At 34.6% G+C, this 26,545-nt stretch overlaps 2 protein-coding genes across 3 annotated transcripts in view; one reads left to right on the top strand and one right to left on the bottom strand.

The window, feature by feature from the left end:
- The window catches only part of Dcr-2 (Endoribonuclease Dcr-2), a 71,380-nt gene extending 62,887 nt beyond the window's left edge, over positions 1 to 8,493 (top strand). For both annotated transcript variants that reach the window (XM_085942210.1, XM_085942209.1), the window contains 4 exons: positions 2,057 to 2,212; positions 2,334 to 2,696; positions 5,839 to 6,023; positions 8,025 to 8,493. In XM_085942210.1, coding sequence (XP_085798336.1) covers positions 2,057 to 2,212; positions 2,334 to 2,696; positions 5,839 to 6,023; positions 8,025 to 8,184 — 864 coding nt within the window. In that variant the 3' untranslated portion in view covers positions 8,185 to 8,493. The remainder of the gene's footprint in view (positions 1 to 2,056; positions 2,213 to 2,333; positions 2,697 to 5,838; positions 6,024 to 8,024) is intronic.
- Positions 8,494 to 20,327: 11,834 nt separating this feature from the next.
- On the bottom strand, positions 20,328 to 26,022 carry RpL18A (ribosomal protein L18A). Its single transcript, XM_085942216.1, has 4 exons — positions 25,982 to 26,022; positions 24,976 to 25,152; positions 22,326 to 22,505; positions 20,328 to 20,553 (listed from the first exon to the last, which is right to left on the bottom strand). Exons 1-4 carry the CDS (start codon positions 25,997 to 25,999, stop codon positions 20,395 to 20,397), a joined length of 534 nt encoding a protein of 177 aa, XP_085798342.1. The 5' UTR covers positions 26,000 to 26,022; the 3' UTR covers positions 20,328 to 20,394.
- Positions 26,023 to 26,545: the final 523 nt, after the last annotated feature.

Genomic DNA, 26,545 nt, shown 5'->3' with positions numbered 1-26,545 from the left:
TATCGATTTATTATTTTTTGAGAAATCTTTTGATAATGTGTACCGCACTGGGATTGAGTTGTTATGAGCCCGAAACTAATTTAGGAAATTTACGAGACAGCCGCTTATATTACAAGTGTATTTGAAGGCAATTCATTTGTATCATATTTACAGTCATGACTCATAACTATATGTTTGGACGATTTAAATAGCCACTTCTCTACATACCGCTATTTCATTACGATTCTGTGATAAGCCAGGATTACATATTGGAGATTGCTTTGTGAAATACCACACAATGAAGAATTATAAATAAACTAAAAATAAGTACAGTATATTCATTATAAATCTATTTTACAGAATAAAAAAAAAAATTTCTTTTTTACATTTTTGTCATCAATTAAATGTTTTATATTGAAATTATGCTTTGTACGGAAAAAAGTCTCGAGTGGGTGGTATGTACCTATAAAAAAATCTCGAGTGGAAAAGGTTAATCTAAATAAAAACCCTTCACAGAAAAACATCATGGCAGCCAGATTAAGCAATCATCCTAAAATAGTGTATAGCAGAAATTGGCAATCTTTTTTTACATGGAGAGGTTCCCAAACTATGTTTATGTATAAATTATCAGAAGAGTCAAAACAAGCTATTATTATTTTTACTTCCGTTTACTACGACATAGTTATGCTAAGCAGAGTTTTCTTATTATGCTGCAACAAAGTCATAGTCCAGGAACAGGCTCGACGCCATACCAGATATAAGAATTCAACTTTCTAATATTGTGCCTTATGTCAACAATTCAAGGACCCAAATCATTAAACTCATTAAGGGCGGACGTGCTCAGCGTGGGTCAAAATTGAGCTTTTTTTCTATTTTCAAAGCATGATCCTGGACACACCTTAAACGTTGTAGATAATCTTATAATTTATATAATTTTGAAGCCTTATTATCCTTTATATTTATTATAAACATTTGATGACTGCATAAAGTATTTTTATTACATAAAATAGTATTCTTTTAAACCTCTCGCTCTAATGTTTTAGAATATAGTCATATTTCAGTACATAAACGTGCAGTGGTGTTAAGATTTTTTACATTTAATAATTTTTAAACGCATTTATAAAACCATCAGTATAATTTATATCGACATTATTATAGTGAAATATTTACGATAAAAAATTATATTGATAATCTCTGTGATCCCAAATTTGACAAGAATTAGGCATTTTATTATTCAAAAAATGGGCAAAATTAACACATTTGAAGATAATTCTAAAGATACTAATTATAAGCTATGTCTTTGACCATTCAAGTTTGATAAACATCCTACGAATAATGATTGCTTTATAATAATTATTGACCTAAGAATAAGGTAGTGTTTTTTTGAAATACGCCATTTCTTTTGGCATTCCCCAGTGGTTAAGCTACAACATATGGCCGTAGCTATAAATTGACAAACTATAATTGAAGTAGGGAGTAAAATGATGTTAACGCACGTGTTTGAACATGTACCTAACCTAATTTTTATTTTTTTTTAAATGGTACATTTTCAAACACGCGCGTTAACATCATTTTACTCCCTACTCCATTTTGACCTACGCTGAGCATGTCCCCTCTCGAGAATTTCATTTACTTACCTACAAAATAAACAAGATGTTGGAATTTCAGAATTTAACAAACTTTTCATATTATCAATAACATTTTTCGAATAATTAGAATTTTGAAACATGAATGTAAAATTTTGTATACAGTCCTACAAACTTATCTAAAGAACGGCCAAAAATGGAACTAAGAACTACCGTTTGGACGCCATTTTGAAAACGTCATTCAAATGTCAGATTCTGTCCAGTTGCGAGTATTGATTGGGTAGTTTTCGACAGTAGCTCCCCCATCCATTCTTTACATAAGTTTATAGGTCTGTACTTACTTGTATGTGTGTGATTTTTATATAAATCATTAAAATGTATCAGTTTCCAGGTGACTTTGGTTGTTGAATGATTTCCCAATTATCTTTTGATTGGTTTACTCTATCATTTTTTCCATGAAGACGTCTTAAATCAATGAAATATTTTTTCAGTATGAAGTGTTGGGGCTGTTGATCAAGAAGGTCGCCACTCCCATCTCGCTAGGCCATGCTACTGAGCGGGAAGTGGATTTCCATTTGGATCACTCGAGGAGAAAAATCGAGGAAATCTTGGGTTACACTTTTAAGGATCCTAGTTTCTTACTGCAGGTAAAAGGATTTTTTTCTACTAATAATATCTCTTAGAGGTATACTACCAAGAAAGTGATGTAAATTTCACACACAGACATGTTATATCTTGCTAATGTATTGTGCATTTATTTCCCACCAGGCCTTGTCCCACTCATCAAACTCGCGTAACCGGGTCACGGAGAGCTACCAGCGTCTGGAGTTTCTGGGGGATGCCATCCTGGACTTCCTCATCACCTGCCACATCTACGAGAATTGCGGCCAGCTGGACCCGGGCGACCTAACCGACCTGCGTTCCGCGCTCGTCAACAACATCACATTCGCCTGCTTCACTGTGCGCCTCGGCCTGCACAAGTTCTTGCAGTCCTCTAACATCCTACTGGACAATGCCATCCTTAAGTTCTGCCTCCACCAGACCGAAAGGAATCACATCATCGATGAGGCTATCCTCTACCTGCTTGAAGAGGAGGCCTGCACTTTAGCCGAATACATTGAAGTGCCTAAGGTCAGTTATAGTTGCCACTTGTGCTTTTCCATCGATGCAAAAATATGTAGTAGTATAGAATTGCTAGACGAGTGAAAACTTTCTAACGGCAATTATTTATATGTACATATAATTTTACTTAATAGACAGAGCCACTTGGTAATTTTATACAATCTTAGGAACACATTTCTTCACCTTCCACAAACAGAATGCGTTTCAACTGTTAACATTCTCTAGTAAAGATCAAATGTGCAATTCCAGTCTCTGTCAAATGTTTGAATTTGTAATGCTGGCCGAAGATGTTTATTATTTGTTGCTTAGACCATTGTGCCACGGACGAATTAACTCGCGGGTACTTGTAAACGTCATAACTTCTGAATAAACATTCTGTGTAGATTTTCTAAACAATATTTATCATTTTAGTGTGAAAATATTCACGATAAACTCAATAAACATCTTGTGTTGGTAAGTTTTCACAAATATTTATCATTCCGTTCGTATTTCCTATTTTTTAAAGGACATATTTTATTCCGAAAATAGCTGGCCAACAAGTGTCCACCTAGTCAAAATTGGCTGGCAGTGATAAGGTTATTAATTGTATATTACCAATCATTTATATCATACACCTCAATGATTCAAACTTTGTTTATATTCAGACTGGCATTATAACTAGTATGTCATATCATGTTCAACCTCATTCACCTAATCAAGTAGTGATATTGAAAGTGGCAACAAAATGTACTAATTTACATTAAGGGTTTAAGAGGACTGTCGTTCGTTTGTATAATCATTAGTAGGCTTAGGATTTTTAGGTGCAAAAACTGAATAATAGGTACCTAAAATATGTAGATATAATTGGAAAATATGTTATTAAAATATCATAAATATGTGCTAAAAAACAAAAATAGGTGCTAAAAATTTATGTAAGTATTACAATAATTCTTATATATTTCAACAGTTTAATTTATTATTTATTCACAAACAGAAAACGCTTTATTACAATAAATAATAAAATGATGCTTCAAATTTTCGAAAGTGAATCTTTGACGATTTGATCTTGGCAAATTTTTATATATGGAAAAACTTCTTTCCACTTCTACAGATGTTATTATTGCGTATGTAAATGAAACTATTTCTGAAGTAGAAAAAATTGGAACATCTGAGACGTCTGATGGATTTTCCAAAACGGCTTTAATATTTTTATTTAAAACATATTTAATTTTGTACTTATTTTTATTCCAATTGGTCCAGGACCATTATTGAAATTTTATGTTTATCTGAAAATGTGTGCTTAAACATAGAATATGTAAAAATATGTAATTATCCAAAAATATTAAAAAATAGGTGCTAACAAATTGGGCTGAAATGTTTCAAAATTGTCTGAAACAGATAGATATTTTTGATATTTTGCTCAAAAAAAAAAATATTTAAATACCTAAGAAGCCTAAGCCTAATCATTAGTAACCTCAGTCATAGTGGTGAATATTTCATGATGGAATAATAATTATACACTACAGCGAGACCCGGCATGCGTTGCAATGCCACTCAAAGAAAGAAAGTGTTTGTCTATTTATTGAAGTGCTTTTGGATACACATTCTTTTTTGTTTTTCCGTCTGGTGTGTACACGAATAAATCAGAAGGTTTTCCAATGCGTGAGCAGGCCACATACAGCTGTCCATGTGAGAAGCATGGATTTTCCAAATGTAGTACACACACTCGTAGCGATTGTCCCTGTGCTTTGTTGATGGTCATTGCAAATGCGAGTCGTACCGTGAACTGCAGATGTTCGAATTCGACTGGCATATCTGTCGCAATCATTGGGATGCGTGGCAACAGTACATCTTCTCCTTTAAACTTTCCATTTAAAATTGTAGCTTCGATTATATTCTTCATCATTTTTTCACTGAAAGCCTGGTACCGTTCAATTCAAGTTAATTCAAGAATTCAGTGTGATAATTGACAACTTCGTCTTGATTCATTACAGTATCGATGGATTTTCCAGTTTTATTTCCCGTTGCTCATCTGTTTCAGATGAACGGGCTTGAGCAGTGCTTATTCGATCAGTTTCCAGTCTTATTTCTCGTTGCTCGTTTGTTTCTGAAGCTCGTGTCACCCTTTTCTTTCGTGCTTGAGGTGTAGTTCGACCAACCGCTTGTCGTTTAGGTGGCATAATTGATTTGACAGTGTAAATAATGCTTTGTTACAACTATTATTACCATTATTACAACCACTATTACAAAAAGAAAATAAAATGTGTGTGATATTTATTATTTAATGTCGACCGGCAATTGCAATTTAACAATTAACACCACTCGTTATGTCACATTCAAACTGAAATATCACTGACATCGAAAACAGAACTGCTGCTAAGCTATATGAAATACAGTTGAAACGAATCGCGTGCCATCTATTGTAAAATGGTAGTGCTAATTCAAAAACCTCAGGCATGCGCACAACTCACCAAAGTTTCATTGTAATAGGATAAATGGCATAGGAACGCATACGAATAAAAGAAGAAAGAATAAAGAAGATGGTTTTTTTTAATTCAGAATCCTTCGCGGGTGTGCACACAACAACACACCAAAGTTTCATCTCAATCGGATGAATGGTATAGGAATACAGATAGACAAACAAACATTAATTTTTATATATATTGATAATGGACTTGTGATTTTTTAATGTTTACTAAGAGTAGTTTATGCAATAATGAAGAAATATAATTTTGTTGAAACAATGAGCAACATTGCTTTTGGTTTTACTTCTTACGGGATAAAAGTATAGTAATTTCAAACTGTAAAAAGTGTAATAAACTAATAAAACAGGTGGAAATACCAGCGGGTCACATACACATCTAAGAACACTTGATAATAAACAAAATATTGAAAGAAAAAAGTACCAATAGTTCAACTATTTGTATTTGTAAACATTAGTATCTCTACCGTATTTTACATTTAAATATTTTTAAAGGTTTGCATATATGTACATATTTAGATATTTTTGCCATAAAATATTATTATGTTAAAGAGATTTTTATATCTATACTTTATTGGTAGATACTTCTGTTTTTTTCATATATTTCACGACCGGTATTGGTATTTTCATTCGGTATTGCAATCCCTAATTAATACTGTATAAAATGAATTATTATTCACTTATTCTCAGGTTTTGGGTGATATCTTTGAGTCATTGGCTGGCGCCATTTTCCTGGACTCCGGCAACGACTTGCAGTTGGTTTGGAAGATCTTCTACAAGTTCATGCATAAGGAGATAGCAGAGTTTACCACCAACATCCCAAAGCAGGCCGTGAGAAGGCTTTATGAGAACATACATGCCGCCGCTATCTTCCAGTAAGTCTACTCAGAGTTTCCCATACTTTTTACAACAAACTTGCCCTATTTTAAAGTATTCGTCGTTGAAACTAGAAAAATGTGTATCTCCGTTTTAATCGAAAATTGACTTTGAATTCCATCTAGTACCTCACTAGCTTTGTTGTGTAAAAACTGTCTTTCTGTGTTTTTGTTACATTTGTTTGTTCGCGAGTGTATCGTCGCGTTTTTTGTTTGAGTGCAATAATACGCAAAAGTGATGCAATATTTAGTAATCCTATAGGTAGAGTCCGACCGCTTTACTTATGCGCGCAGTGCAAGGCGTTGTGTGTATTTCCTGTTTGAACACATCACAAAAAAAAGAGTGAATATCTAGAATTCCCTAATACCTACTCAATAAATAAAAAATTCAAAACATTAAAAATGTCTTTCTTTCATCTTAAGTTTCAACGGTCTACACAACTTCCGGGCGCAGTGGTTAAAAAGTCAGACTATATCGTCGTTGTTTTGTAAAAAGGGTGAATTAATCAAAATGCTACTTTACAGGAGAAGGATTTTTAACTTTTCACATTTATTTATTAATTACCTGTGGATGATTATAAATGTCTAACATGTTTATAATAAAGCTTAGAAAGAAAACTGTCTTTATAATATAATATTTTAAAAGGCCTAATATGTCTCATTCGCTTTTATTCGTAATACTAAGTGGATATTCGCCCTTACGATTATCGTTTTTAAGTACTTTCCTGTAGAAGTACAAATTCGCCGTTTGCTATTCGCTATGTTCTTATTCGTTTGGTCTAAATGCACATTTACATTTTACCGTTAGGTGCTGTAATAGACAGGGCATTCGCCTTAAATAATAAAATATTTTAACATTAAAACAGATTTTCTGTGCGAACAACTTTTTGTACAGTAATAACAAAACAATGATTCGGTTGGTCGACGGTCTGCGTGCAGATGGGGTACAGAAAGTCCCAAAACGTTACTAGATTTTCTAATGTTTATTTTGCGTATTAATTAAAACACATTGATACAAAATTAATAACCATTTATTGATAAAAATGTTAAAAACGCTCTGTGACGATATCCATTTTTTCCATCAAGAATCATTCGTTTGTTTCTGGCTTACTCCACCGGAAACCTAGCGATTTTATAATCCCATGTAAAGATGGGACTTATCCTTGAAATTTATATCAATATGCTTTTTTCTATATGGAAATTGTGGATTTTTTTTCTAAAAATATTTTTTCGAAATCATCGTTGTTGATTTTGGTATTAATCGCTTTCCACTTCCTTTTGGGCGAAGAGAAAGCGGACTCTCCCCCATTTTTTTTTTCAAATTCGCCGCAAATTTTTTCAACAGTGCGTGAAGTAAGCTTAAGGGCTTCTGTAACCTTTTTCGCTACATTTATCTTATTATTAATGTCTGCATCTTTATTTTATGCGTGCCAATACTCATAAAAATTAAAAATGAGTTCTTTAGATTGGCCAGAAAGCGTAATCTGTAATTAAATAAAAAAATACGACACCAACAAATGTTTCAAAAAAATAATTTCTTTTCTGTATATTTGGTCACACGGTGTACTTTTGAACGAAAACGAGACATGCAGTCACTTCAAAGGTCGGCGCCGTACTACCTGGCAGCCGATGAACGCGTAATTGTACGTATTCCTACGCAGACAACTCACGAACCGAATCATTGTTTTGTTTATATATATTTGTACTATATGTGCATGAGGTATTGATATGTATATTTGCCTCTTTTGAACAGCTGGCTTTACATCGCTACAACAAATTCATAGCAATATTAATGGGACTGACAGTACTAGGTACATATCTTCCGGAAAAGGCAAATTAATCTCAGAGCACAAGCATGAAGGTTTCTACAAATGAATCTACAACGTGAAATAACTTGGATACTTTCTGTCAGTTTCATTTTCATATTATAAAGCTCTCAGATGCATGGAAGGTGGATTCTCTTTGACCGATTTCTAATGTTTATTTCTTTTTGCACTTCAGCAAGACTGTGGCGTTGGAAAACGGAGTCGTTATGATCCCCCTTCAGCTGAGGGTGCAAGGTCAACCAGTCATCGTCAGAGGCTTCGGCAAGAACAAGTCCTCGGCCAAGAAAGCCGCAGCGCAAATAGCCCTCCGACTGCAGGGACTCGCACCCACTTAACTCCCATCTGCCCAATTTGTCAAAAGCCGCAGAGCACTAGCGGTCAAGTACAATATTTATTTCTAATCGACTGTTTTCCGTAATTCGACATTACATAAAAAGAATTTTGTTTTAACCCCTTTTAAAGATGCAATAATAACTTATTAGTTACTATTATTAGTTGGTATAATAATAAAACTATAATTATCGACATCGAAAGTTTTGTACTATTCCATATCCGTCACCTCAATACTACAACTAGATAACTCTGATTTAGTAATTGTTGGGAAAATGAAATTTAAACTTTACTTGATTAACATAAATCTAGGCAATAATTATTATTTAAAATATAATGGAAAATTGTCCTCGTCTAATTGGGAACAATTAAATAATGTTCAATTGTATGAAAAAATATTGTAGATACTTATATTATATTATTTATTTAATGTATTTATGGTTTAAAAGTTATCTAATATTTTCAAACACAAAACTAATACAGTTCCCATTAACTTCAGACTTACCTAGTTTTATCATTTTTTAGAGAAGGAATTGTAGAATCATATTCAATAGCTATCTCAAAAAAAGTGAAAGTCAAGTCATCTAATTATAGTATTGAGGTGACAATATTATCAATCGCTATTAATGTCTTGGGTTCACCTTTCGGCATCTTCAGGTTCTGTATATATCTACCAATGGTAAACATACCCGGGGCCTGAAGATGCCGTAAGGCGAAACCCAAGTTACTAGTACTAATTCATATGGAATAGTACAAAACCGTCAGAAAGCATGGAATTAAATGGAGTTTGGTAGTTTAAATAGAAATGTATCAACATCTTTGGTTTCACCACTCAAAATGAATTTTAGATCGATGTTTATTTCGACTTTTCTGTGAATGGAGTAGTTTGAAACCTGCGACCAAAGAAGTTGACAGGTTTCCAATTGAAGCGAGTATTGCATTTACCCCTGTCTCAATTAAACCGGGCTTACTAAGTTGGCATATTCAATTCACCGGACTTTGGTCGGACAACAGATTGTACTTGATTTGTGCGCTGGGTTTTTAATTGTGGTGTTGTGTTATTGTTTTTGAAACCTGACTGCCTTTTTTTGTATTTTAGTCGAGAGACAAAAGACTACTATTGGAAAGTTATCTTTTTATCCCACCAAATTGTCACAAAAATAACACTGTACCACGAAAAGATCGGCCGTACAAATACCAGATTCACCATTTTGTGTGTCGGAAAAATCTCTGTCAAAATCTTTTGCTTTTCGTATTCACTTAGAAGTTTAACACGCTCTAATCAATCGGTACAGAATTATGATTTTTTGATCGAATTGACATAAAATATGTGTTTAAAATAACGACAGATGAAAGAAACTCCGTTATAAATTAATAGTTCTTTAATAAGATTTTTGTTAATTGTTAATGACAGCTGTTTCAGGCTATATTAGCCCCTGTCTTCAAATGTTTTTCTCTCAACCGAACAGGTTTTTGTTTTGGTTTGTGATACAGTAAAACCATGTTAACTTCATCACTGCCAGCCAATTTTTACTAGGCCAGCTATTTTTGGAATAAAATAAATCCTATTAAAAATATGAAATAGGAACAGGAATGATAAATATTTGTGAAAACCTACCAAATCAACATGTTTCTCGAGTTTATAGTGAATATTTTCACACTAAAATGATAAATATTGTTTAGAAAATATACACAAACAGTTTATTCTGAAGTTATGACATTTACAAGAACGCACGAGTTACCTCGTCTATAGCCGACATACATGCTTTGACGAGTTAACTCAGCTCTAGCAATGATCGAGTATAATATGACCATGGCTAATTCTAAATTCGCCATAAATCCAAATATTCGCAAAAATTTATAAAATCTATTTATAGCTTTTTTCAAATTTTACCGTTTTTTTGTCACACATTTTCTAATAACGAATTATTGTTAAATTAATGCGGTTTTACTGTACATATATTATTAATGATGAGGTTTGGAGATGGGACAATTCAATGTTGCCCACTGGACACCAGGAAAACTGGAAACCTGTGTGCCACACAGATAAATGAAATACTTACTGGTCGCACACTATAAGAACTACACTTATGACATTGACGCACCGGGTGGGAGGCATGTTTATTGACATTAATCTCATTTTTATTTTTTAGCACTTGTGACATTGTTGCACCGGATGTGCGATATATTGACGCTTTTGAGCAATATCTCGTGCCAATTTGTTTAAATACAACGCAGTGTTGCCCAATTTGCAAATGTTATTGCATAATATCGTTGCAGTTCAGAACAATATTGGAATGTGAAAGCACACCATTGACACAAATTGCAATATCTATAAACATGACTTTATTATTGTTAGATATTTTTTATTAGACTTGCTTGCGTACTTACCGATTGTTAATCGTAACGTACATGTATTTCTTCATAGCACCCAGATGTCCGTTGTCCAATTATCCAGTCGGTAGCACCAGTCTGAAGCAGTCATCAACAACCCAAATATGGAATTTTAAATTGAATCTGATACATTTGTCCATTCGATCTTCGCGTGTGTATTTCTGCAATAAGGTTCTAGTTTCATATTAAGTTTAGTTATTCCCCGTCCACATGTCCCGTGGCAACCTTATGCTCCATCTTAGAGCAGAATGAAATCTTTTAATGCAAAATATAGGTACTAATTTAGATGTAATATTTTATACTTAATTTGTAAATTTATCCTATCAATATTGAAGGTGCTTGATTGAATTAGGATTGCAATGCGTGGCGCAAACTTTTGATGTTTTTGTAAATATTATCATCGGCAACCCTGGCTTCGTCTTTTGGTATATCAAGGCCTTTGTAAATACCTATTTATTCAAACTAAATTAAGTACTTCCGCCCATTATTTGTAAAAAAAAATATTTCTAAAACTAACATTATTTTAAAATTATGTTTACATAAGTTTTGTGGGTGTGGATAAAATCGTCAAAGATAATTTAACTGTACTATTAATTATTGTGATATTATTACTAATACATTTAATCAGATATTATGAATATCGCCGATTAGGAAATAAATGTCGATAATAATTAAAATTTTATACTATTGTGAATACAACATGCAGGGTAGTTCTTGCATTCTATAGATCTAAATAGATACTATGTATAACAAGGGTTAGTAATAATTGTTAGTTTGCAAACAAACAATGGTGTTTATAAAGACTTAAAGATGATGAAATGCGAACTGGGGTTGCCGATGGAAAAATCTGCAGAAATAAAGAAAAAATTTGCAATTTGTTTGAATATATATCGTCACCGTAGATGTCAAGAGAGCCAGTCCACAAAATCATAATGCTGAGAAACGGGCGCGCAAAGATTTTGTGTGACAAATAAAAGCAACATTTTTTTATTGAACTTTTTTTTGTTTTTAAAGATATAATGGTGAAACTTTGAACATATAATATAATATACTTTGTGGTGTTACCTTTTTATCATTTTGTACAAATAACTAAAAAAATAGTATCTTAGAAGTTATGTGTGTTATATCCAATGACATATTAAATGGACAACTCACTTCATACCAGGCGCGCACGAGAAATTGAGCATGAAAGTCATTCACAGATGTATAGGTAGATGTCACGTGACCATATGACGTATCCGTTTCCATTATGCGATACAAGCTTCGAGAATTTATAGTAATATAACCTTTATTGTAATGGCGTATTAGTGTCATGACTCATTGCGTTAGAAACAGATTCTCGGTTACTTACGACTTCTCGGAGATTAGACGCAAGTGAGCCCAGCGAATCACAGGCGACTGACTGTCCAATGGTTCCTGTCATTCAATTGCATCGAATAAACATTCATAAATATCTTAAAATAGCATTTTATCAATAATAAATAATACTAAGACATGAAAAGTGATATCCCATCTTTCTTGGAGTGTTTAGTAGGTTTTTTTTACAATTTTTAACTAGGTACATTGGCATTTTGTAACACAATAATTACGGCGGAGTCGAAACCTGACAGTCAGAAATTTTGTATGGGCAGACCCAGCGGTGTCGCCAGACCGCTTGCAAGCAGAATGTTCATTTGAGCGTAGGATACCGATATTAAAATATGAATTTCGCCATCCGGCAGACCCGACACAAAGTGAGTATCATTTTATTTTCTAAATGCTTCGTCCATATTAATGTCATTGGTTATATCTCTTGACCACTGAATATTGAAATGTACAAAAAATGTAGTGAAAAGAGTTTTGTGGCTTAAATCCATTGACCACTGCATCTTGGATGATTTTAAAATGCTTTTGTTTAATTTACTCTTTTACGCCAAATTTGTGGCTTGGCTCCCTTGACATCTACGGCGACAATATGAATTGTTAGGTTTAAAAAACCGTCAGGTTTTTCTTTAAAAAATAATTTAAATAGGAAATAAAGTTTGGTGGATTATTTTATTAGAAATTCTGATCTCCAGTTGTAACCTTTGTAATCATTTTGTTATTTTTCAAGAAAAATCTTAATTTTTTTGTTCAATATGATGTTGGTGTGCAGTGCAATAATTAATGAACCGTTTATGAAGTAGTTCAAGAAACCTTTGTTCATACAATGCAAATATTATTGTGCGACCAATTTGTGTTGAGTAGTTGCAGTGGAGTGTGGAGCGGTGTATATAAGCTTTCAGACTTACATGACTTTTTTCCCGATGCGGAAGGCGGCTTTTGGTCGCACAAACCTTCACGGTTTTGCTTGCCGAACATCCATAGTAAGGATCTCAGCATACGTGACCTAATGCCTGCTGTCATACACAGTTCTCATAGAACCGGATCCCGATGTGTCTGTGATTCTTTCTCTTGCTTATTTTATTTGCCTACTCCAATTGTTTGTTAACTTATTAGTAAAAAAAATACTCAATGTGAAAGCCCCGAACAATGGACGGACGATAATATTTGCTGCGTATTGAACAGGGGGTTACTGCGCTTGATTGCAATTGTGTAATTTGAAAAAGGTTCTCCCACGGTATGGTTTAAACAGATAACTAGTAAACTATTTTATTGATTCTAAAATTTTTAATATCCTAACCAATGCATTATAATTGACATATTATTTAATATAATGTAGCAAACAAATATTTTAATATGTATTAAATATATTATGTAGGTCACAATTTAAACATAGATAGGCAGGTGCAATTGTCTTATATTAATTGAGGAGATGTGAATAATTAAAAGGAGCCAAGTGCATAGATGAAACAAGTTAAGTAAATCGACTCAAATGATCAATTATTACTATTCCACCAAAAAATATTGATATTTCATTGTTTAGTGTTTGAAGGCCTACAAATCAGGAAAAACATTCAAATAAGATACGTTGCCATTATACACAGGAATCCATGGGGTGTAATATACAAATATATTATTTTTCTACAACAGGCCAAGAGGCCCAACAACACTAGTTTAGTGAAACATTAATGTAGTAGTAGAAGTGAAACAATCAACACATTGATATATTATGACCTCACCGGATCGAACTCAGAACCCCCAGATGAAAAGCCAGTACCTTATGCACTGGACAACGAGAACCGGAATGAAATGCTTATAACTTTTCATACAATATGTGTGACTCTGTTTCACATACTTATATAATATAAATCGTCACCTCAATACTACAACTAGATATCACTTTTTTTGAGATAGTTATTGAATATGATTCTACAATTCTCTCTCTACAAAATGATAAAACCAGGTAAGTCAAAAGTTAATGGGAACTGTATTAATTTTGTGTTTTAAAATATTAGATAACTTTAAACCATGAATGCATTCAATAAATAAAATAATATATCTACAATATTTTTTCATGCTTGTTCCCAATTAGACAAAGCACAATTTTCCATTTTTATTTTCATTTCATTTTCCCAACAATGACCAAATCAGAGTTATCTATTGGTAGTATTGAGGTGACAATAACATATGTATATGGAAAATCTGCTCGCCAATGTTTTTCATGTTATTTCTGTAATGTAATGTTATGGTGTAATTTTTTTTATTAAACATAATATAATATTATTAGGTCACAATTTAAATATGAATTAGCCAGATAGACTTTTATTTCTGTATTTAAAGGTCTACAACAGGCATGTCCAACTTCAAGTAGACTCTGTGTGATCTAGTATCGTTATTATATATATAACGTTAGTTTTGTATCGGAGTATTAGCACTTATTGTAACAATTACAATAAGTTGATTATGCTGTTTTAACAGCACCTCTCTTGGGTGTGCTAAATTTTAGAGCGAGATAGACAATTTTGACGGCTAACTCATTGTAACAATTATAATACTTTGATACAAACATTTGAAAAACTACCCTCGATAGCAGTCTTGTGTATAGAATAGATGCGCAGGGAATCGAAGAACCCAAGTTGAAATGTTGCTAAATCTTCGCCATTTTTAGATAAAAATATACAAATTCACACAAACATGCTGCATCTTCTCAAATCGGGAAATTTTGTCTAGACTTGAACTTTCGATGATATACTTCTCTTGGGAGTTGATATCCAGGGAACACAGAATTAATGGGAACTGAAATACCGGACAGGTGTGGAGTAACAGGCAACCGATCTCGAGTGTGAAAGCATATGGGATAATCTTAAACGCGTTAAGAATGCGTCATTCTAAACTTGTCCTGCGTTTGGCCGACTGCTCTCGGTTTATGCACTGACGCTCATTCAATATTAGTGTATTTGAAGGTTGCAACACACTATTGCACGTCTGTTTCATTTTCGTAGGACACTCACAATCAAAACCCTGCTTCAAAATGTAGTGTATTGGGGTATAGCCTATCTGTATTCTATTTATTAATCTGTTCTGCGTTAATATCTCATTTTCAATAGCTAAGTTTGCTCAATGAGTAATTTTCACTGATGGTGACAGCAATTTATTTAATGTCCAAATTGTATTAGAATAGAAATGATATGTATGCTAAAATTGAATAATGTTTTTGGAAGTCGACATACAAACCCCTGAATATTCTAATTTCTGAATCAATTTGGACCGTATACTTCTCTGTTTGACATGGTTTTTACGACTCAATTCCTATTATTGGTCCATATGGTGCAATCGACCAAAATTCATACAGCAATCGCGATCAGTTGGACATGCCTGGCCTACAACGAATTTTATTAATAATTACTCTACTATTAAGGTTCAAATAGACTATATGACGAGCGGGCACATATATGCTAAGAGCGTTTTAGTGCCTATGATCAAATCTATGCCATTCCGACATATTATACATACATATTGTATGAGAGCTATGACATCGTATTTACACTCTGTGACACCCTGTGACACAGGACGCCAACATAAGAAACGGGTTTTTCGACATATATATGACCGATCATCATAGTGTATTTGAAGCATTATTAAACATACTACAGTGCAATATGAATTGAATAATATACTAAATATAATTTTTGTATATTGAAATATTTTTATAGCAAGTACCTAGTTTTATTCATTTAGTATATTCAAGACATTTTATGTATATTATGTAATAAATTATCTATGTTAAATGACCATATTATTGTGATGCTATTATTTGCAAACAGAGCGCAGTACCAACCTCCCGGTAAAAAAACGAACTACGTTCTGTCAAAATAGTCGCTGGCTTGTGGTTTCTCAGCGAATGGAAAGTTTTGTGTGTAATCATCATATCGCAGTAGCTGAATCGCCCGCTTTTAGATTCGCCAACAAACAGCTCGTTAAGAAGCTCAATGTAATTGACGCTTAAGTCACATTACCCAAAAGCTGAGCTATAACTAAACTATTGTGGAATAAGCCACATTTGAATGTTTCGCGTTAATCTCATTTGATATTTAGTATGTAATATAGCCGGTTTTGAGACTACTGTCTAAAAAATCCTTTAGTGTATTTTTCTTTACATAATATTTTTTAAGGTCAATTTTTCAACAATATTGGACTGAGCCGTGTTTGCAAATAGCAACCTCATATTATAGATAAAATTTTATTTTTTTGTGCTTTCAAAACTACATAAATAAACAAATTTATACCTTCATAATCAACTTTTTTTCTATACTTAACCTCCTGTTAATCACCACACCAATTCATGTGTCCAGAGCTGGTGCTACAAGTACAACAACCGATTGGAATGTTTGCATGAGGCCATGATGCCCTCAGAGCTCGACAGCTAAGACCATTGCAGCTTAGTTCAATGCTGTGTCTCACAGCCATACAGGAAGGAGCACAGGTAGCATGGTTATCATGATATAGGTGTATCCCACTATTGGGATAAACCGTCTTACGCATTATGAAATCCATCATGATAAAAAGGGCGCAGGTACACAGGCAAGCCTAATGCTCTTTAGTGATAAATAACGTTCATTCCAGTAGTCTGGGGACATTTTTGTTATCGGTGATTGTGTGTATGATTGCTGTTGTTCGTCTATTAGAATAGTGGCAGAGCTATCGCCTAAATACAGTGGGTAGGACTGTCATATCGAAAGAAAGAGTATTGATACTTGGTATCGTATTGGATGGAATCAAATTTTTTTAATATTACAAAAATGCATTGTTTTCTTGAATAAAAATATTCATTAATCATTACCTATTCATATGGTGGCCGCGCAGGCTTAAGCGTTGGACTATCACGCCGTGGGTCCTAGGTTCGAATCCTGGGTCTGGCAAGTACGCATATTGTTTTTCAATTTGTGTGTGTCAGGGTATGGACCTAATAGGCTGACATCCATTTCTCGTAAAAAACAAAATCTAAAAAGCAAACCTCTATGTGGAGGCCCATATGGATCCTATTACGATCGGACATGGTCAGAAAAAAAAGTTCATTTAATACTAAATTTATGTAATCTTGCAGCATGACTATTTAGGAAAATTAGACTCAAGTTTTAAAATAAGTATTGGTCTAACCCAGGGGTTCCCAACCTTTTTGTACTCTAGAGCACATTCTAAAATATCGGTAGGGTGGCGGGCACCACCTATTTTTAATCGACAAACTCCTTCCATAACTTCTCATTTTCCCATAATTTATTTTCTTATATTCATAATTTATTAATAAATAAAAAACAAAAATGTTTCAAAATAATAAAACACACAGAGAAATGTATTTACAAAACGTACACAAAAAACACAAATACAAAGAAAACATTTTATAAAAAAATAGAATATCAATATGTCAATGTGATCTTTGGCATTGCATATCATTGGCCAGTGCCTCATAATTAGGAGAGTATGATGATAATCCTGTTAGCAAACAATCATAAAGATGCTCATCGGTGAGTCGAGATATATATCTTGATTTTATTAAGTTCATGTTTGAAAACGATGATTCGCATAAATATGTCGAACCGAAAAATGATTCAATTTTATATGCCGCTTTTTTCAAAAATGGGAACTTTTCTCTGTCCATTGTCCTTGTCTTTCCCCTGCAACTCCATATTTAAACAATTCAATTTTTCCATGATGTCTGTGAGAAATCCCAAATCAATCAGCCAGCGAGAGTCAGCTAGTTCATCATAATTTTCCTTTTTATCGTTTATAAATGTTTTTATTTCTTCAATTAAACTCACAAATCTTGTAAGAACCTTTCCTTTACTGAGCCAACATACTTCAGTATGCAGAATAAGATCATGTTTTTTATCTTCAGTATCTTCTAACAGGGCCTTGAAAAGTCGGTGTTGCAAAGGAGCTGCTCGAATAGAATTGATTATTTTTATAACTATTTTCATAACGTGTTCAAATGGCAATATTTTACAACACAGAGCTTCCTGGTGGATAATACAGTGGTTGGACATAGAGTTTGAAAATGATTCATCCTTCTTGCAGAGGGCGATAAATCCTTTGTTTTTACCTACCATTGCTGGTGCCCCATCGGTGGTTATCGCAGACAGCTTGTGCAAAGGCATATTTATTGACTTGGCGTATGTTCTGAATGTATTATAAATATCCTCACCCCTTGTCTGTCCTTTCATAGGTAATATTTGCAACATATCCTCTTTTACTGTGAAGTTACTAAATACCATTCTCACCATAACTGCTAACTGTGCGGTGTCTGATATATCTGTTGACTCGTCAAATTGTAGCGAGAACCAGTCACATATTTCCAAGGCAGTCTTTAACTGAGTTTGTATGTCTGTTGAAATTGCATGTATTCTTCTTGTGACGGTGTTATTTGACAACTGTAAGTCTTGTATTGCTGACACAATCTCACGTTTGTTAGAAAATCCATCAAACAAACAATCGGCACCAGTCAAAAATAGTTTTTTAAACAACTCACCATCAATGAAAGGTTTCTTCATTTTTGCGAGCATGTGAGAAATTTTGAAAGCAATGATGGCCTTTTTAGAATTTTCCACATGTCTAGTGAAAACAGTCTGTTGTGCAGTTAGACTTGATTTTAGTTGACATATTTTTTTCTTACTTACTTCAGATTTAAGTGGATAATTCACATCAAAAGTGAATTGTCTGAAAGTGTCGTTCAACATTATGTTTTTTCGGCACTGCAATACTACTACCACACAACAGACACATTTATTTTTCACATTAAAGAAACAATATGATTCCTCCCAATCAGTGTTAAAATTATAGGTTCGTTGTCTTTTACTCGGTCCACTCATTTTAGAACTATATAGAAGGAATATCAAAACTCCTAATTCGTGTTTCTTCAGACAAAGATGTCTCCTAGCCAACTGTTGCGACCCGAACGGGGCAGCAATCGCAATCACAATGACAACAACGCGGTTCCAGGCTGGGAATGCTATTTGTACATCATTCCTTGTACACGCCGAAAACCCGAACTGAGCCGATGATCGCCGAAGCAATCGGGACGGTACGAGCACGTGACTACTGTCACGCACTTCGGTGTTCATCGGCTCAGTTCGTGGCGTTCGTTCACTTCGGGTTTTCTGCGTGTGTCAGGCTAGCGTGAAAATTCTGTCTCTGTCGAATAGAGGCGGGCACATACGAACCATGGCGCCCGCGGGCACGGGGTTGGGAACCCCTGGTCTAACCCAATGATACTCAACTTTTTTTTCTTCGGGCCAAATACATATATTTGCAAAGTAACACGGGCCGCATCACTACTGGTGTGACGAAAAAAATCATGAAACCCCCTTTTTTACAAAACATTTTGAGATTTTAAAAATTATGCATGTTTTTTAAATTAATCTTGTGCAATAGCAACACTCTTATACCAGATCTGATGTGGACCATAATGACCATCCTCTTTGGGTGTCACTATCTGTCCGTCGAAGTCGAAACGAATCTCAAGATATACGAAATTCCTGATAATAAATGTGTTTCGGGCCGCAGGTTGAGTATCGCTGGTCTAACCTTACCCCATTTTAGGGTACATTTTATGAACATAAAAAATAGTTCAAGATGTTAATGATCACATTACATTGCTGGGGTTTTATCGTACTAATTCCACTTTTGTATATAAATAAATAAAATGGATTTATTTTTGTATGATAGTCTTTGGAATGTATCCCCCATGCAGAGAGAATCGGGTGTATATCGCTAGATGAAGTAATTTTGTGGTTGAAATTTGCTGATTTTAATCAAACATGTCAGTACATAATTGGTATTTTATGCAATTTTCATCATGGCCCCCACAAGGGGGGCTGACAGGGCTCGTCTGGGGCCCCGGGCTTAGGGGGTCCCTGCGTGGCGGGTCGACCAGTTAAGTGAGAAAAATATCCACCGATTGGACGGAATAGTTAGTCGCCTGCGGCGCTATTTTCCTTATAGGTTTTTAACATTTTAAAATACATATACATGCTTGTGTGGTGCGATTTGATCTGATACGATGATGCATACCATTTGACAAACACTACTGTCTAAAATCACACTGACCTTAACTTTAGGGATAGGTAGGAGGGCCCGCATACATCCTGGCCTGGGGGCCCACTTCAAGATGCGGGGGCCATGATTTTCACAGTAGGTAAAGTATTAATACGTATCGAGTGGTTACCCTATAAAAAAAATCACTGAAAATTTTTGTATCGAAGAAAGAAATACCTAACATGGCGGAGAACACAGTTAACGTTTCTTCATCATCTTTGGTACTGAGATGATGCAGGGGTGTCTCCTGTATAAGTCAACAGATCTGCATTAACAAAGGACAATGGAATGGAAAAGAAAGACCTTTATTTAGTCAAAGGGAGTTTATTTGACTTTTTACATTTTCAGTTGTTAAAGATAGTGTTGTCCATTTACATGTAGTAAGTGTTAGGGCGGCGCATGGAGAACTTGACGAGGCGCTTGCGGTGCTGAATCCTCTTGGGCAGAGGGAACTTGATCTTGGAATCGTGGAACTGCTTAATCTGTGGTCGCCGACACGCGGGCGCCTTCAATACTTCCACTTTGATGATCTGAGGACAAAGTCAAATAACATGATTAATTATATTGGTTCAGTGAAGATTCCATCGTGGAAAAGAATTGGGAAACGACCTGGTTATTTTGGGAATGTACAAGATATTTCTAATGCAGACAGATAGGACTGACAACATCTCAAACAATTCTCATAAATTAATCTTAGCAAGAGTCTAGGAAGCCAAAGTTCAGGATGAAACAGTGACTGCTGGTTCTGCTTGCTTTGTTTACAATAAGGGATCGTCAATAAATGATTTCACACGATTTTCCTCCTCTCAATTCACAAAACTTACCAGCCTGTATAGATTACACGGCATTTTTGAAATCCCCCTTCCATTCGTAAAATTATTGATTGAAGTATATCCTGAAATGTTTTAATTGATTTTTTCTACAATCCCCTACTCTCTCTTTCACCAATCATTGCATTATATCAGACGCTCAATGACGTCACGCCAAACATTTGGATGACATTGGGTATAAGGGCAGCTTGGAAAAGCTATGCAAAGTATTGCATAGTGTAAATATGTTTTTCCGGTATTACTAATAAATTAAATTCTTAAACTTCTAAATGTCTTCAATTTGACTTCATCTTGATGAGGCAATCCACGGGGAGAAAATGTTTACAGAGATATCTACTTTATCAAGCTATTCACGGAGGTAAGTAAGATATGTGTCTAGTTTACACATGCACGGCCATGGGAGCCACTTTTCTTTTACTGTCATTCCGCATCAGGAAGAATATCCCCAAGTTCAGCACGAATGTCACTCATCCACTAATTATTATAATATTTATGTGACTTCAGAGATTTGGTTCTTCTCAAATATGTTGAAAGAAAAGAGAGGGGTTTGTGACTGATATTGCACAGAAAGATGGCGCTTATGATAAACTGAAACTTGCTATAAAGCTTTTGATGAGGAAACCAGAGAAAATCTGACATCTGGCGGAAGGGTTTCTTTATTGTCTTTTCTTCTTATCCATTACTGGTACCCAGATATTAAATAAATTTGGATAACATATTTTTTAAATGTTTATTTTACATAAAATATGGATTTCTAAAAATTAAAATGTGTTCATGCGAAGTTTAATCTTATAAGCATAAAGCCCATTTTTAGTGTGGTTAAATTGGTAGCCACGGAGAAATAATATTCTGTAAGTTGGCGCATTGAAACATGATGGTTTTGCAATCTACACATGGCATACGCAGCTTTTGTTGTTCATCTAAATACTCAATGTATGTAAATTAATATACAGAACACCTCAGATATCATACCTACCAGAAAAAATCAATTTAAAAAAAAAATATGAAACCCGACACGACTTGAACCTGTGTAACCATTGGTATCGTATCATAATATCATTATAAAGCAAAATAGTATGTCGTACTTTTTAGTCAAAACCACGTACACATTATTTCTTTTTAATTTATTTGTATATTCTCAATACACAAATCGTAAATAATAATCGAAACTATCTAATCTGATTGACTACATATTACTATAGGCAAATAAATATTGTGAATATCATAAGACTAGTAACCCCACGAACCACCCGAACCTTCCTGAAAAAATACAAGTTGCTGGAGTGTTAGACAGATATCAAAGGGGGTTGGATCCATCTGTAGTACTTTGATCACAAATAACGGCCATTTAACCAATTTGAGGCTCGGAATGAGCAGACAAAGCATGCACTGTGATGAATTCGTGAGACAGCCGGAAAATATCCCGTATGTGGACAGGACTATAGGGCAACAGAGGGAGAATATAATATTACCTGGATAGAATGGGCACGCGCACGATGACGAGCTCCCATATCTCTGTAGCACTGTGTGACAGCCGCTCCGACGGACATGTCTCTGTACTCGCGGTACATGTTGTGGGTGCCCGACCGGGATTCGTACCTCAGCCACACACCAAAGTTCTTGATGCGCAGGGGAGACTTCTCTGGGATCTCCTGGAAATTTCAAAACCTTAGGTCAGCGGTCGTCGAACATCAGTGTGAAAATTTTGGGGGCAATGAAGTAAGCAGCCTCGCCGTGCAAAATCAGCACAGCTATTATAACTAATCATCCTTATGTATTTGGTTTGGTAAGGGAATGTACGAGATATTTCTAATGCAGACAGATAGACTGACAACATCTCAAACAATTCTCGTTGATTAATCTTAGCAAGAGTCTAGGAAGCCAAAGTTTATGATGAAACAGTGACTGCTGGTTCTGCTTGCTAGCTACTTAAGGCGATACATCAGTGAAACGGCAAATAATTTTCAACTATAGGCGCGACGAAATTTCGGACTCGCTGCCTTTCGGAGAGAGAACGTCGAGCTGGAAACACGTCAATTTGTTTCGTGATGGCGACGGGGGTATTAATTCTTAAATAGTGTAAAGATGACTAAAAACGTTACCCATTTACTTTAAAAAGAAAACATGTGACTGAATATATTATTATTGTTACTAATAGAACAATAAACAAAACATTAAATGGACGCATTTTGGATTTATATGACAAATTATATTTCGTTTGGCATACGTTGGTCATTTGCACCCGCGACCCGCGCATCGCCTAGCCACGATCTTTTTAGACTGTGCCTCAACTGAGGTATAGCCTTAATGTGCCTTACATAATATAACCGTGTTTCATAATCATCTGTAATATTGTACAGTGAAACACCGATTTAATGTTTTTGAAGGAAATAACCATTACAAATTGGTGTGGAGCATATTATGCCATTATATTCTTCCATTTTTTTCGAGAATGTTTTTCTTCTCTTCTTGGTTTGCCTAATGCTCGCAGGTGTGTACCGACTATTATGGTGCGATTACATTATGATCACGTCATGCGCTATCACATGCTGGTACGGCGACAAATTTAATCTGGTTTCATCATTCTGCAGAATATTTTGAATGATCACTATAAATTCAATTATGGAGAGTGCGATTATGAGATTAGTATTTTGTGACGAGAGTCGAAAATGTGTTGGCATGCAGAACATAATAAAAAATTAATTGTATGAGAGTCATGCGGTTGCCGATGCAGAGCGGTAAGCGTGAGGTGACCTCATTGTCGTTCTGGCAATTTTGGCAGATTTTGCTAACTGACAATGTTCATTTAAACGTTTAAAGGTTCAAAATGTGCTACGGGACGGAGGCATGAATCGTGTAACGTTTTAAATACCAAGAAAAACGACATTACACACGTCTTTCCCGTAGCGGTAGCTTACTGTGAGACCACATAACGTGATGATAATGTATTTGAAGCATTACACTGAATACGCATGATGACTTCACAAATGAGAAATGCTGCATAAAAAAATGTGTGTAATATCCTAATATATAAATAAGTAAACATTGACTGTTGGGTTTGGTCCAATACATCACTGGAGAGATTGCATCTATCGAATGGGCTGTTGTTAGTCTGGCAAAAATTTTAATGACACCCAAGTTAACAAACTACCGCCTGGGTGACTTCTTAAAAAGTTGCCAGTGGCAAATGGGCAGTATGTAATCATTTGGATTGATTGACAATGTGATGTACACTTTGGTACAAAACTGACAAAACCAGAGTATATCCCCCGTGTATTTCTCAATGCTGTCCAGAAGTATCCGTAACGAAACAATGATTGTCTTTATAAAACTGTCATAATATGCACAATAAGAGTATGCAAATGCAAGTCATGAACACTGACCGTCTAATCTGCCGGACTTTGTAATCCACCTTTGGTTTAATACTATTTTACCAATAAATTGAGCTGGATTTGATGGATAGAAAAGAGCTTCGTAAACCAGAACGTAAAAATTAAGTTTCACTCCCAATCAGTGTTGCCAAGCGTAAAATACTTAACCATAATTTTGAAGACTTCGAGACGAATGTTTATGTACCATCTTTTTTAGAAATACTATACTTTTTACACCTTTGGACTATATCCATGGATAACGTGAATGCGTTGATAAGTTTAAAAACATCAATTCTCAGGGCAACTATTTGGAAGGTTTGTTTTCTGTGCTAATTCAGGAATGTTTTTAAATTTTAGTTTGGTGAGAATTTACATTTTTTATTGAAATTTAAAAACATCCAAAAACATATAATTTGATTTGATTTAGCACAGAAAGCCACATGTACAAATAACTGCCTTGAGAATTGATGTTTTTAGATTTATCAACATATTCACACCATACACAGATATATTGTACGACAACATCTTCTTGGCTACGTGAAGGAAGGCGCTGTTGTCGACTAAATGGGAGGAGCTTGTTAGTTTATAATGGGAGGAGCATGTTAGTTCACAGTTTTAACACGTAGCCAAGATGTTGTCATAGAGTAGGTAATAAGTATTGAAAAATATGGCACACTGCTCTCAGTATGGAGTCAGGCACTCAGTATAATATATTCTGATTAATGGCAATTTTAATTAAAATGAAACATACCTTAACATTAACAATCTCTCCGGTAGATTTCTTGAACTTCTTCAGCTGTCTCAAGAAATACCAGAATCTGGACTTGGCAACGATCGGTTCAGGGGCGAATATTCTCATTTTGTAAAGGGGAGTGACCTTCTCCTTCTCCGTGGGCAATTTGCGCCCAATCACCTCGAACTCCTTCAACTGAAAATTAAAAAACATATATTTTACAGATGTTCATAATATCACTGGCATTCTTGCTTAATAATGCCAAAAATACATATTCAAACTTATAAAAGGTCATGTATCCATTCACAAAAGACCACATTTTATAATGAATGGGTACCCAAAAAATCGCAAGCAATGATTTGGTGGTTGATTTGCGTAATTATTTCACAATGTGCAACAGGCATAATAACTGTATTATGTGCCGGTTATATATCGAGTCAAAAGAGGGTTGATAATAATGTCTATACATGATAGATGTTAAGTAAATCACATTCAATGTAGTGGCTCATAAAATGGTTTCGTCGTGTTGTTCAAAGACAACTAAAATTATCTAGAAATTTGAGAAAACCCGTGTTATAAAAATGTAAATTGGAACATTTGCCAGTTAGTAATTAGATAAAAGTCATGATAATACAATGACTATTCCGTTCGTGTCATTCGATTATTGGTTAAGTGACATCGTATCATAACCTGACTTAACCTACATCTGTCAAAAAAGTACATGGCTTGTGAAAGCTCACTCAACAATATTGTGGATACACGAGAACTTTATTTAAACAACACTGGCACTTTCAACGTGAAATAGATGCGGAACTAGCGTATTTAAGATTTTACGTCGAATCCACGCATCAACACGTTGTCCACATGTCCAAACTCGGAGATGAACATTCATAAATTGCGCATTGAAAGAGATTAAAGGCATGGTATTTGATGCGATAGACATCTCGGCGATGATTTCACACATTGAACAAGCACGCATTTCACCAACTCAATTCGTTATTTTCACCAAAATTTAGAGACATACCTGACCACTGCACTTCATTTTGCCGTGTATAAAGTAAAAGGAAACGGAAGATCTCCAAATTGCAATGGCTTACTTTGGGGCTGCCAGCTCTAAGCAATAAAACATAAAAAATATAAATATTTATTGTAATTCCGCAGAAAAGGGGTGACATTGAATATCGAACTAATAAATAAAATAGTATGTAGGGTACCTACCTACATATACTAATAATTAGAAACGTTTTGTTCATAGTAGGTACACACATAATTAAGTGGGCTTTTATAAAGTGCAAGAAGCTTATTATGTTTGGCAAAATTTGTATACAGTAGGTAGGTACCTACCTACCTATTGAAACAATCCTCTGCCGTAGCATCCAAAATCATACTTTATAATAATTATTGTCTAACAGTAATCTAGTAATATTATATAATAAGATTGTACTAGGTAGGTATATAGTATAATTAAAAAAATCATATTTACCATTCTCAAGGCCAATTCTATAGTATTGTATTAGTTCGGTCGCTTAATGTTAATAAATTTATTATTCGAATTTGACTTTGAAGTCCTTGAGATAGAGTTTGCTCT

The sequence above is a fragment of the Rhyacophila brunnea genome, unplaced genomic scaffold, assembly GCF_057557595.1.
Source record: "Rhyacophila brunnea isolate RB1 unplaced genomic scaffold, BYU_Rbru_1.0 scaffold_14, whole genome shotgun sequence".
NCBI lineage: Eukaryota > Metazoa > Arthropoda > Insecta > Trichoptera > Rhyacophilidae > Rhyacophila > Rhyacophila brunnea.
This window is presented reverse-complemented; position numbering and strand designations above follow the sequence as displayed.